At 44.9% G+C, this 11,451-nt stretch overlaps 1 protein-coding gene across 1 annotated transcript; it reads left to right on the top strand.

The window, feature by feature from the left end:
- Positions 1 to 4,784: 4,784 nt before the first annotated feature.
- On the top strand, positions 4,785 to 11,002 carry LOC143032071 (ATP-dependent clpX-like chaperone, mitochondrial). Its single transcript, XM_076196537.1, has 3 exons — positions 4,785 to 5,113; positions 5,539 to 5,815; positions 10,884 to 11,002. The coding sequence occupies exons 1-3, from the start codon at positions 4,922 to 4,924 to the stop codon at positions 11,000 to 11,002; spliced, it is 588 nt and encodes a 195-aa protein (XP_076052652.1). The 5' UTR covers positions 4,785 to 4,921.
- Positions 11,003 to 11,451: the final 449 nt, after the last annotated feature.

Here is an 11,451-nt window from a genome sequence, read left to right as displayed (position 1 = left end):
TCTCCTCTCCTCTCCTGTCCTCTCTCCTCCCCTCTCCTGTCCTCCCTTTTCCCCTCCACTCTCCTGTCCTCCTCCCTTTTCCCCTCCCCCTCCCCTATCCCTTTTCCCCTCCTCCTTCCTTTTCCCCTCCCCTCCCCTCTCCTGTCCTTTCTCCTCCCCTCTCCTGTCCTCTCTCCTCTCCTCTCCTGTCTCCTCTCCTCCCCTTTTCTATCCTCTCTCCTCCCCTCTTCTGTCCTCTCTCCTCCCATCTTCTGTCCTCTCTCTCCTCCCCTCTTCTGTCCTCTCTCCTCCCCTCCCTCTTCCTCCCCTCTTCTGTCCTCTCTCCTCCCCTCTCCTCTACTCCCTCACCTCTCTCCTCCCCTCCCCTCTCCTGTCCTCTCCCCTCCTCTGGCCTCTCTCCTCACATCTCCTGTCCTCTCTCCTCCCCTCTCCTGTCCTCTCTCCTCCCCTCTCCTGTCCTCTCTCCTCCCCTCTCCTGTCCTCTCTCCTCCCCTCTTCTGTCCTCTCTCCTCCCCTCGTCTGTCCTCTCTCCTCCCCTCGTCTGTCCTCTCTCCTCCCCTCGTCTGTCCTCTCTCCTCCCCTCTCCTGTCCTCTCTCATCCCCTCCCCCCTCCTGTTTTCTCTCCTCCCCTCTCCCCTCTCTTGTCCTCTCTCCTCCCCAATCCCATCCTCTCCCCTCTCCTGTCCTCTCTCCTCCCCTCTCCTGTCCTCTCTCCTCCCCTCTCCTGTCCTCTCTCCTCCCCTCTCCTGTCCTCTCTCCTCCCCTCCCTCTTCCCCTCTCCCGTTCTCTCTCCTCCCCTCTCATCTCCTGTCCTCTCTCCTCTCCTCCCCTCTGCTGTCCTCTGTCCTACCCTCTCCTGTCCTCTCCTACCCTAGAGTAGGAGGAGAGGAGAGGAGAGAGTAGGAGCAGAGGAGAGGAGAGGAGAGAGTAGGAGGAGAGGAGAGGAGAGAGTAGGAGGAGAGGAGAGGAGAGAGTAGGAGGAGAGGAGAGGAGAGAGTAGGAGGAGAGGAGAGAGTAGGAGGTGAGAGGAGAGTGGATATGAGATGGGAGAAGAGGAGAGGAGGTGAGTTCCCCTATCTCCTCTCCTCTCGTCTCTCTTCCCCTCTCCTCTCGTCTCGAGGGAGAGGGGAGGAGACAGAAGGAGAGATAATAGGGGAGGAGAGGAGATATGAGATGAGGGGAGAGTAGGTGAGTTCCCCTATCTCCTCTCCTCCTCTCCTCTCATCTCGAGGGAGAGGGGAGGAGAGTGGATGTGAGATGGGAGGAGAGAGGAGAGGAGGTGAGTTCCCCTATCTCCGCTCCTCTCGTCTCTCCTCCCCTCTCCTCTCGTCTCTCCTCCCTTCTCCTCTCGTCTCTCCTCCCTTCTCCTCTCGTCTCTCCTCCCTTCTCCTCTCGTCTCTCCTCTCTCCTCCCCTCTCCTCTCGTCTCTCCTCCCCTCTCCTCTCGTCTCTCCTCCCCTCTCGTCTCTCTTCGCCTCTCGTCTCTCTTCGCCTCTCGTCTCTCTTCGCCTCTCGTCTCTCTTCGCCTCTCGTCTCTCTTCGCCTCTCGTCTCTCTTCGCCTCTCGTCTCTCTTCGCCTCTCGTCTCTCTTCGCCTCTCGTCTCTCTTCGCCTCTCGTCTCTCTTCGCCTCTCGTCTCTCTTCGCCTCTCGTCTCTCTTCGCCTCTCGTCTCTCTTCGCCTCTCGTCTCTCTTCGCCTCTCGTCTCTCTTCCCCTCTTGTCTCTCTTCCCCTCTCCTCTCCCTTCCCCTCTCGTCTCTCTTCCCCTCTCCTCTCGTCTCTCGTCTCCTCTAAGGGTGGAGGGAAGTGGAATATATAGAAAATGGAATGGGTGGGAGTGGTTTCTATGCCTTTTTTTTTTTGGCTACCCCCCATGCAGGGGGAAAGCCTTTGGTATATGTCTGTTTTTGTTTTGTTTTGTTTTTTCTCTGTCTTTCTGATTAAATCTTCTCTCTAACCAGTGGTTCATGGTCACATGAATGGACACATGAAAACATAATATATATGAATAAAAAAGCTTACATATTTCTTTAACTACACTTGAATGCATGGAGTAGGTTTAATTAGTAGGGTCAGAAGTGCATATAATATGAGGTTTAACAATAAACTTGCTGCATTCATGCGTGACATGTAATCATATGTTTTGTATGATTTCAACAAACAAGTGAATGGAGGATATTACCAATTTAATTTTTTTCCCCTCCCCATTTCCTTCCGGTCTTGCTAACAGTTTCAAGTAAGTGGAGCCACCAAAGTATTCATTTGGTCTTTGCAACAAGTTATATTACACTTTTTCTTCATTTTTTCTATTATTTGTTTATTTTTACATGTCCACATGTATGCCTACAAACAATACTACTGGCTGCTTCTTTATTGATGCCCAGAATGCTTTAACCTGTCTTTCATCAGGACACTCTTGACATTCAGATATCTTGCAAAACAGACTGACATTTTGTCACATCCAGGCAACCATTACCTCCAAAGTGAGGTAGCTAGGCATAGGAAAGGAGAATTCTATCCCTGTCACTTTCATTACATATTTTCTTGCCCTTCTTCCCACTAAGCCATGTGAAGATTGCACCTCATCACTTTGCTAGCAATACTGCCACCTCATCTGTGTTGTGTAACTTGTGTCACATATATATTTTTGTTTGTTTAACAGCCTGACCACATATTCTTATGGTTGTTTATTCAACCCATTAACCCACATTTTTCTTGGTCTACCCTTTATTCTCCCTTCCAAACGTACCATGCATACATACATATATCAAAAGAACCTTTCTCTTTTATATGGAGGCGACTTATTCAAGGCCTTATGGTTATGGAGCTGCCTAGTGTAGGCCTTATGGTTTTACAGAGCTGCCTAGTGTAGTCCTTATGGTCTCTTGCAATCTCCTTCATTCTTATGTTCTTAGGGCATATACCCACCCTTCAGCCAGCCCACACCCAACCCATCCAGAATCCATTTGTTGTCCTTTCTATTGTAGCTTTTTGTGAATAATCCCCTGTCCACTTCTTGGGTCAGAGGCAATACATACGTACATACATATACCAAAGGCTTTTTCCCCCTTACAAGGGAGGTAGCCAAAAAACAAAGGCATAAAAACCACTCCCACCCATTCCATCCCCAATACACTCCCCTCCCCTCCACCCTCTACCCTCCCTCTTATCTTGGCACCTCCTGGATGACGGGTCTCTGCACCTTCTCCATTGCCCTGGGTCAGAAGCAGTGTCGCAAGACACAGCACATCCACAGCAAGGCCGCTTCATTAAATCAGTGATCCCCCCCGTCCCCTCATGCAGAAAAGGAGAAGACAGAGCAATCCCTTCGGGCTGTGTCAAATTTTTCTGCACACATACAGCACTACCTCACCCCCCATCCATTCCCCCACCCCCCCACAAAAGAGAAATCCCACTCAAAACACATAGGAATTATACTATCCTGCTTATATTCAGGTCACCACCCAGCACTGAAACAAAGCTAATGTAGAATTGGCCTTGTTACAAGTGCCATGTGTGGAAGATGCATTCATAACAAAGAAGGAAAAGAGCATGTTGTCTTTCACTACCCAACACTCACAACCCAAACATTCCTACAAAATCTCTTCTCTAAAAGACTTATGGTCAAACCTGTTGACTGTGGCTGGTTTCCTTAGGGCTGCAGGCAAGAAAGGTCAAGACTGACAGATTGAGATGGAATAGACCTATTGGACAATAATGGTTGTATTTAGTGTAAGTCATATTGTTATTGTAATAATACTGGTCATTTTAAGAAATCATTGGAGCATTGGGGGAGAGAGATTGGAGGAAGTGGATAGTTTTAGATACTTGGGTGAGAATGTGGCAGGAAAGGGAGGAGTGGAGGAGGAGGTAGAATGTAGATTGAGAGAAGCGAGTGCCTTGGTGGATTAAAAAGTGTAATGAAAAATAGACATTTGGGAATGGATCCTGGGAGGAGGTTGTATGAAAGAGTGATTGTACCAACAGCACTGTATGAGGCAGAAACTTGGAACATAAGAGAGGTAGAGAGAGGGAGTTTGAACGTGTTTGAGATGAGGAGTTTGAGAAGTATGATAGGGTTTGCTGGGCTGGATAGGGTGAGAAATGAGGAGGTGAGGAGGAGAAAAGGGGTGGAAAGGGAGTTGGGAGATAGGGTGGATGAAAGAGTATTAGGATGGTTTGGACACATGGAAAGAATGAGTGAAGAAAGACTAGTAAAAGAGGTATGGAAGGCAGATGTGGAAGGAGTGAATATGAGGGGGCGACCTAGGATGAGATTGATGGATGGGGTAAAAGGGGCTTTGGGAAAGAGTGGAATGTCTGTTGAGGATGGACAGGAGAGGACAGAAGACAGGGGTGAATGGAGAATGGTTGTATATGGATGATGTTGTGATGTATGAGGTGGAATGGATAGGGGGATGGGGGGTGAGGTAGTATGTGTGAGAAAAATTTGACACAGCCCGAAGGGATTTCTCCCCATCTTCTCCTTTTCTGTGTGAGGGGACGGAGAGGTGTGTGTGTGGGGGGGGGGGTCGCCGATTTAATGAAGTGGCCTTGCTGTGGATGTGCTGTGTCTTGCGACACTGCTTCTGACCCAGGGCAGTGGACAAGATGCAGGGATGACCCGTCATCCAGTAGGTGTCAAGATGAGAGGGAGGGAAGAGGGTGAAGGGGAGTGGAGTGTGATAGGGATGAAATGGGTGGGAGTGGTTTTTATGCCTTTGTTTTTTTTGGCTACCTCCTTTATAAGGGGGAAAGAGGCCTATGGTATATGTATGTATGTATTGGGGCATTGATGAAGCTAATTGTGACCTATGTTTGATAATCAGGATACTGTTGTTTTAGAAACATTACTTTGGATAAGTTCATCAATGATTTGCTTCTGTAGTTTTGGATGTAGGTAAGAAGTCAAATTCTTATAATTATGATCATTCTCTTCCTTGCTCAGTACTTAGGCTTTGGAATGGGTGGACAGTCAGGTGGACGACGGGCTGCAACACAAGCAGATATGGCCCACCAAACAGCTGGAACTGATGCTGAAGAAGACGACCTAGAAAAGGATGCATTACTTGCCAAGTGTGAGGCAAGGGATCTCATTGAGTTTGGCATGATACCAGTAAGAATTCCTATTTTTTATTTATTTATTTATCTTTTTTAACATTTGATAATAGGAAGATGAGTGATGTAGTGTGTAAGGAATCCATCTCTGAGAAGTGGCATTTTCAGATGTCCCCAGCATGCAAAATCATACATATGCAACAAACCTATTCAATCAAGGCCCCATTTTATACTTAAAGATTAGTCATGGAAGATGTAGGATTATTACTCTGTATGCTAGCATAATTTTTTTTATGGAAATGAAAGAAAGTACTGCACAGTTTTCACTTCATATAAATTCACACTGTGTGGAGCACATCCCTCATATATATATATATGCAAGGACCAGTACAAATATCACTTAAATAAAAAAAATCTTAATTAATATTGTGATTGTATACATAATAGGAAAATCACAAGTGAATCATCGTATCTCAATTTCAGGAATTTGTTGGCCGGTTCCCAGTACTAGTACCCTTCCACTCTTTGACAGCGGCCATGTTAGTCAAGATCCTTACCGAACCAAAGAATGCCCTTGTGCCACAGTTCCAGATGCTTTTTGGAATGGATAAGGCAAGTCTCTTAGTTGACGTTGTTTCTGTATGTACCTCCATACCTCCCCATTTGTTATCATTTTCTTCTTTTCACTCTTCCCCTCTGTTTCACCCCCTTTGTTGTCACCACTGTTTTTCCCCCTCTTTGCTGTCTTTGCCCCTCTTCAGTAATTTTCTAGAGGTTCTTGTTAATTCTTAAGTTTCACTCACGTCCACATTCTTCTTAGTAAGTAGGTCCCCTGCCCAAGTTCCGATTGAGGGTGAATAAAATGAGGGTGTAAATTTCAGTGAACGTGTTGGTCTAAGTCAGTACACCCTGAGAATCCCCAGAGGAATTCTCAACATCATGTCAAGCCACCTTCGTTCTGATGTCACTTTTTCATTCATCCAATAGTCTTTTACTTCTCAAACAAGTGCCACACCTTAACCTCTTCAGTACGGGCCTTAACTCTCGCGGGCAGCAGCCGATGCCAGCCGTACGACGTGTCGTAATAATACTCGCATCATATAATATAGTCACCGCTTATATCGATCGTTCTCTCTTTCACCTGTGAATTTTGATAACCATAGAAAATGTGATTACAGACAGTTTAGAGAGTATGTCATTACGGAGGGGCAACTACAATAAATATAATCAAGACGCCGATATGGCAGCCTCGTGTATCCACTTGCTCCTCATGACGCCTACGTATGCGGCACCGTATGGAAGGGGTTAAGGGCGTGCCTTTTTCCCTTTGCCCAATAATATTTCTCCTCATACACATTTTTCTCGCAATCCGAGAGGCTGTTACAGTCCTTCCAGTAACATTGCTACATAAGCATTATGTCGCAACAGAGATGGCTTGTACGCTTACAATTTTGGTTACATCAGCATTATTACAATCAGTCACCTCTGTATCAACATGCAACAACTAAACCCTCCTGTCGGTCGTTTGTTTACCTAGACAGGACGGCGACTCCACCACTCCCCAACTCAGCACTCGCAGTCAGCGCGGTCGGCCACTGTATCAAAACAACCTAATAAAAAGACTATAAAGTTTCCTTCCTGTCCTCGATCTACCTAATTTTTCTACCTCCATCTACCGGCCTCTTACACCCTCTCTCATCTCCACACCACCCCACTTCTCCCTCTTCCAATCATTTCTCCTCTCTACTCCCACCTGACTCCTCCCTCCTCTCTCTTCTCCTTCATTTCTTCTCCCTCGTTTCTCCTCCCTCCTCCCCTTCCTCATCATTCCTCCCTCCTTCTTTCTTCTCTCTTCTTACTCCTCACTCTCTCTACTCGTACCTTTTCCCTCTTCCTCTCTCTTTGATCCCTCTCCCCTTTTTCTTTTCCCCAGTTTCCTCTCTTTAATGAGAGGGTGGAAAGGGAGCTGGGAGATAGGGTTGATGAAAGAGTATTAGGATGGTTTGGACAATATGGAAAGAATGAGTGAAGAAAGATTAGTAAAAGAGGTGTGGAAGGCAGAGGTGGAAGGAGTGAATATGAGGGGGCGACCTAGGATGAGATGGATGGGGTGAAAAGGGCTTTGGGGAAGAGGGGAATGTCTGTTAAGGAGGGACAAGAGAGGACAGAAGACAGGGGTGAATGGAGAATGGTTGTATATGGATGATGATGTGATGTATGAGGTGGAATGGGTGGGGGGATGGGGGGTGAGGTAGTATGTGTGAGAAAAATTTGACACAGCCCAAAGGGATTTCTCCCCGTCTTCTCCTTTTCTGCATGGGGGGATGGAGAGGGGGGTTGCCAATTTGATGAAGCGGCCTTGCTGTGGATGTGCTGTGTCTTGCGACACTGCTTCTGACCCAGGGTAGTGGACAGGATGCAGGGATGACCCGTCATCCAGGAGGTGCCAAGATAAGAGGGAGGGTGGAGGGGAGTGGAATATGTAGGGAATGGAATAGATGGGAGTGGAGTGGTTTCTATGCCTTTTTCTTTTTGGCTACCCCCCGTGTAAGGGGGAAAAAGCCTTTGGTATATGTATGTATTTTCCTCTCTCCTCAACCCCTCTCCTACCCATTTCTTTTCCTGTGTTCCCCTACTTCTCTCCTTCCCTCCATTCTATCCTCCCTTTTCCTCCTTCCCCTATCTCCTTTCCACTTCCCTCCCCCTCTCTTTCTCCCCACTACCAATTTTCATCACCCTCTCCACTTCCCATTCTCTTTCTTCCTGTTCTCTCTCTCTCTCCCCTTATCTTTCTCTTCCCCACTCTCTCTCCCTCTTTCCCATTCTCTGTCTTTCTCTCACTCTCTCTTCCTCTCTTTCTTCTTCTGTTTCTCTTCCTCTTCCTATCTTTCTCCTCCCCACTCTCTCTCCCTCTTTCTCTTTTTCTCCTTCCTCCCTCCTCCACCATAGTAGCTATTACATTCCCTGATGAGAGCTTAGAGCTCATGTATTTAACTAGTTGTATTATCTATCAATTGTTGCCTTAAATTGATTTATAGTGTTGGCTAGGATTATATTTTCATCTTATTCCACATATCATCTATGTGGAACACTATACTTCCTGATGTCTTTTAAACAGGTATCTGTGACCACATCACCACTGCATGTTCTAATCTGAGACACATCAAGTTTTCAACAATTTTCCTCATCCATGTAATGAAATGCCACTCATATTTTTCAACAGATTATAGGTCTCTCCTGTTATTTTCATTTTTGTGTATATCAGTAAAAGGAGAAGGAGTACAAGAAGAAGCTGAGAGAGGAGTGGGAGGGAGTGAAGGATAGAGTAGAGCTAGGAGTGGAGGAGGAATGGGGATGGTTCAAGGAGGGAGTCACAAAGTGTGCAAAGATGGTGTGTGGAACAAGAAGGACAGGAGGAAATAGAAGGAAGGGCAGTGAATGGTGGGATGAGGAAACAAAGAAGGTTGTAGAAGAAAAGAAGCGAGCTTTCACAGATTGGTTACAAAATAGGACGAGGGAGTCATATGAGAGGTACAAAGAAAAGAAGATCTAAGTAAAGCACAAGGTAAAGGAGGCAAAGAGGAGAGCAGATGTGAAATGGGGTAAGAGTATGAAAGAAAATTTTGAAAGTAATAAAAAGATGTTTTGGAAAGAAATTAAGAGAGGAAGAGGAGGCAAATCAAGTAGAGAAGAAAAGGTAAAAGGTGCAGATGGAGAGATGATAATGGAAGAGAAGGTAGTAAGAGGAAGATGGGCAGAATATTTTAGGGAGTTGCTAAATGTGAATATACAGGCACTTGATTTACTAGCGCTACCCAGTAAGAGAACTCGGGGTAGGCCAGAAGCATGAGGAGATAATTTATGCATAATTTTAATCAATGTGATCTCCCCTAGTCAATTAATTTCGCGTGGTCAAATATCGCACTTTGATGACATTTGACACACTCCTTGAAGAAGGCTCAGATGAGCCGAAATCCGGTTCAGAGAATATGTCCACCTACGCACGAGTTCTACAGAGTGTAGACCCTGCTACACGGCGATTAGCGAGATCTTTAGAAAGTATCTCCAAGAAAATTATTAATGCAGAAAACAGCATCACCTTCAACAAAATCACTTATCTAAGATTTCCACTCCCTTCATAATTCTATAGATAGTAGGTCTCCTCTTTCCCTTCTTTGTTCCAGAGTCAGTAATTCTAACTTGGACAGTCTTTGTTCATATGTCATTTTAGAAAGAGTTGGTGCCAGTTTTGTTGTTGCTCTTTGTATTCTTTCTAATTTCTTTATATTCTTTTTGGTACTGGGTGTCCATAGTGCTGCATACTTGAGTTTTGGTCTTATTAGTGTAGTTAATTTTTTTTTTATCATTTCCTCATCCTGTGTGTGTGTGAATAATAATTTGATGTAGCCCGAAGGGATTTCTCCCTGTCTTCTCTTTTTCTGCACTTGTAGCAGGATCAGAGGAGGGATTGAGGAATTTAGTGACAGATTGGGAAGGTGTGCAAAAGAAGGAAGTTGAAGATAAATGTGGGTAAAAGTAAGTTGATGAGATGTACAAGGGGAGAATGTGGCAGCAAATTGGAGGTGAGTATCAAGGAAGAGAGACTGGAAGTGGATAGTTTTAGATACTTGGGTGCAAATGTGGCAGGAAAGGGAGGAGTGGAGGTGGAGGTAGAATGTAGATTGAGAGAAGTAAATGCCTTGGTGGATTAAAAAGTGTAATGAGAAATAGACATTTGGGAATGGATGCTAAGAGGAGATTGTATGAAGGTGTGATTGTGCCGACAGAGGAATTTGAATTGTCATATATTGACAAAAGGGGATAGGAGAATATTTAGATATTTGATAATTAAATGGGAATTGGTTTCTAGTAATCCCCAAACCCCTGTCCCGGTCGTATCCAGGTTCTTTCAAAGAGAGGTGATTTTTAAGTTTTATTTTACAAAAATAAACAATGAACACAAATTTCTTACAAACAAAAAGTTTACTATAATGAACAATAGATTAAGAACAAGATTTGATCACAATGGTGAAATAAAACTTGATAGAAACAAAGTTCAAAAATTCACGTTAAGTAAAATGTCTTGTCAATTTCAACCCTACAAACACTAGTACACATAAAATAATACGTATAGATTAGAAATAGGAAAACAACAGAAAAAAGAGAGCCAGAAAACGGACAAGCCCCGGGTGACACTCCTAAATCAATCTCCCAAGAAAAGGGTGACCTAACTAAAAATAAAAAGCCCCGAAATAAAATCACGTAAGTAGATAAAAAAGGGTGGGGAAAGAAAGAGAGATGAACAAAAGTCTACATAGACAGGTTCACCTCAAATAAAACCGATTCCACTGGAACTCGGAAAAAACCCGCACCCAACAAGGAAAATTTCCACTACTTACGTGTGACCTAGGCTGTCTTACATCCTTAGGTAAAGGGGGGGGGGGACTGTCTCCCTCGGAGACCCGCCGATCTACACTCGGAGACGGTGAAATAGAAAAAGCTCTCGAGACGAGAAGGTTCCGGGTTTTATCGGGCAGAGATGACCCAAGATGGGTCTGAATGCCGAAAGGGACAAGACAGGAAGAGTTTCCTTAATCTATGTGCACACGGCACAGAAATCTAATCCTAACTACACTTTTCTAAGGGAACCCATACAGAAAACTTATACAAATATACATCTAAATAAAATAGACCTTAATACTAACAAAAATATAATAATTACATACATGAATAATCGTTAATATGACAACATCGACACAAGATACCTGACCCGAGCCCCCGGCCGGGCTATTGCTTGTTACCATACGATGGTCAATATTATATTAAAGGTGTCCAGGATCGTGCGCGCAACGCACGTCTGGACACACAAACACAACAGAAATTAAAAACCGCTGGACACAATATGGTGAGTACACAAGTAAAACCACAAGTTTACACAGAAAACTAAATATACGCATCCCCTTTGACAATATGGGGAAGCGATGTAGACCGACGACGTCCGTCTTGACCCAAGGTAATTATCAAGAACCTGACCTTGTGTGGGTCAACTTGGACCAGGTGTGTAAGGGGGGGGGGGTGACGATACGTGCATGGCCGACCACGTATAACCATCACATGACGAAAGAAATTATGTCACACTTTGTGGTACGTGACACCTCCCCCACAAAGAGAAAAATTGTGTACTTACACAATTTTTATAAGTTTACTGGTCGCGACAACATGTCCGCCAGAACATTATCCACTCCCTTTATGTGGATGACCTTGAGGTTCAAATTTTGGAGACACAGTACAAACTCCACCAAGTAAGCCTCTGGTTCTTGGTTTTGAACGACTCAAGGTATGTGAGTGGCCGGTGGTCGGTGTAGATTTTTACTTCCTCTGAAGGAGGCAAATAAA

Source organism: Oratosquilla oratoria, chromosome 12 (assembly GCF_046742065.1).
Source record: "Oratosquilla oratoria isolate Oo_2021 chromosome 12, ASM4674206v1, whole genome shotgun sequence".
Lineage (NCBI taxonomy): Eukaryota > Metazoa > Arthropoda > Malacostraca > Stomatopoda > Squillidae > Oratosquilla > Oratosquilla oratoria.
This window is presented reverse-complemented; position numbering and strand designations above follow the sequence as displayed.

Coding starts and splice junctions, on each gene's coding strand:
- LOC143032071 (XM_076196537.1), top strand. CDS start 4,922: ATGATCATTCTCTTCCTTGCTCAGTACTTAGGCTTTGGAATGGGTGGA. Junction 5,114..5,538: donor TTGAGTTTGGCATGATACCA/GTAAGAATTCCT, acceptor TCTCAATTTCAG/GAATTTGTTGGCCGGTTCCC. Junction 5,816..10,883: donor GCTGTCTTTGCCCCTCTTCA/GTAATTTTCTAG, acceptor ATTATATTAAAG/GTGTCCAGGATCGTGCGCGC.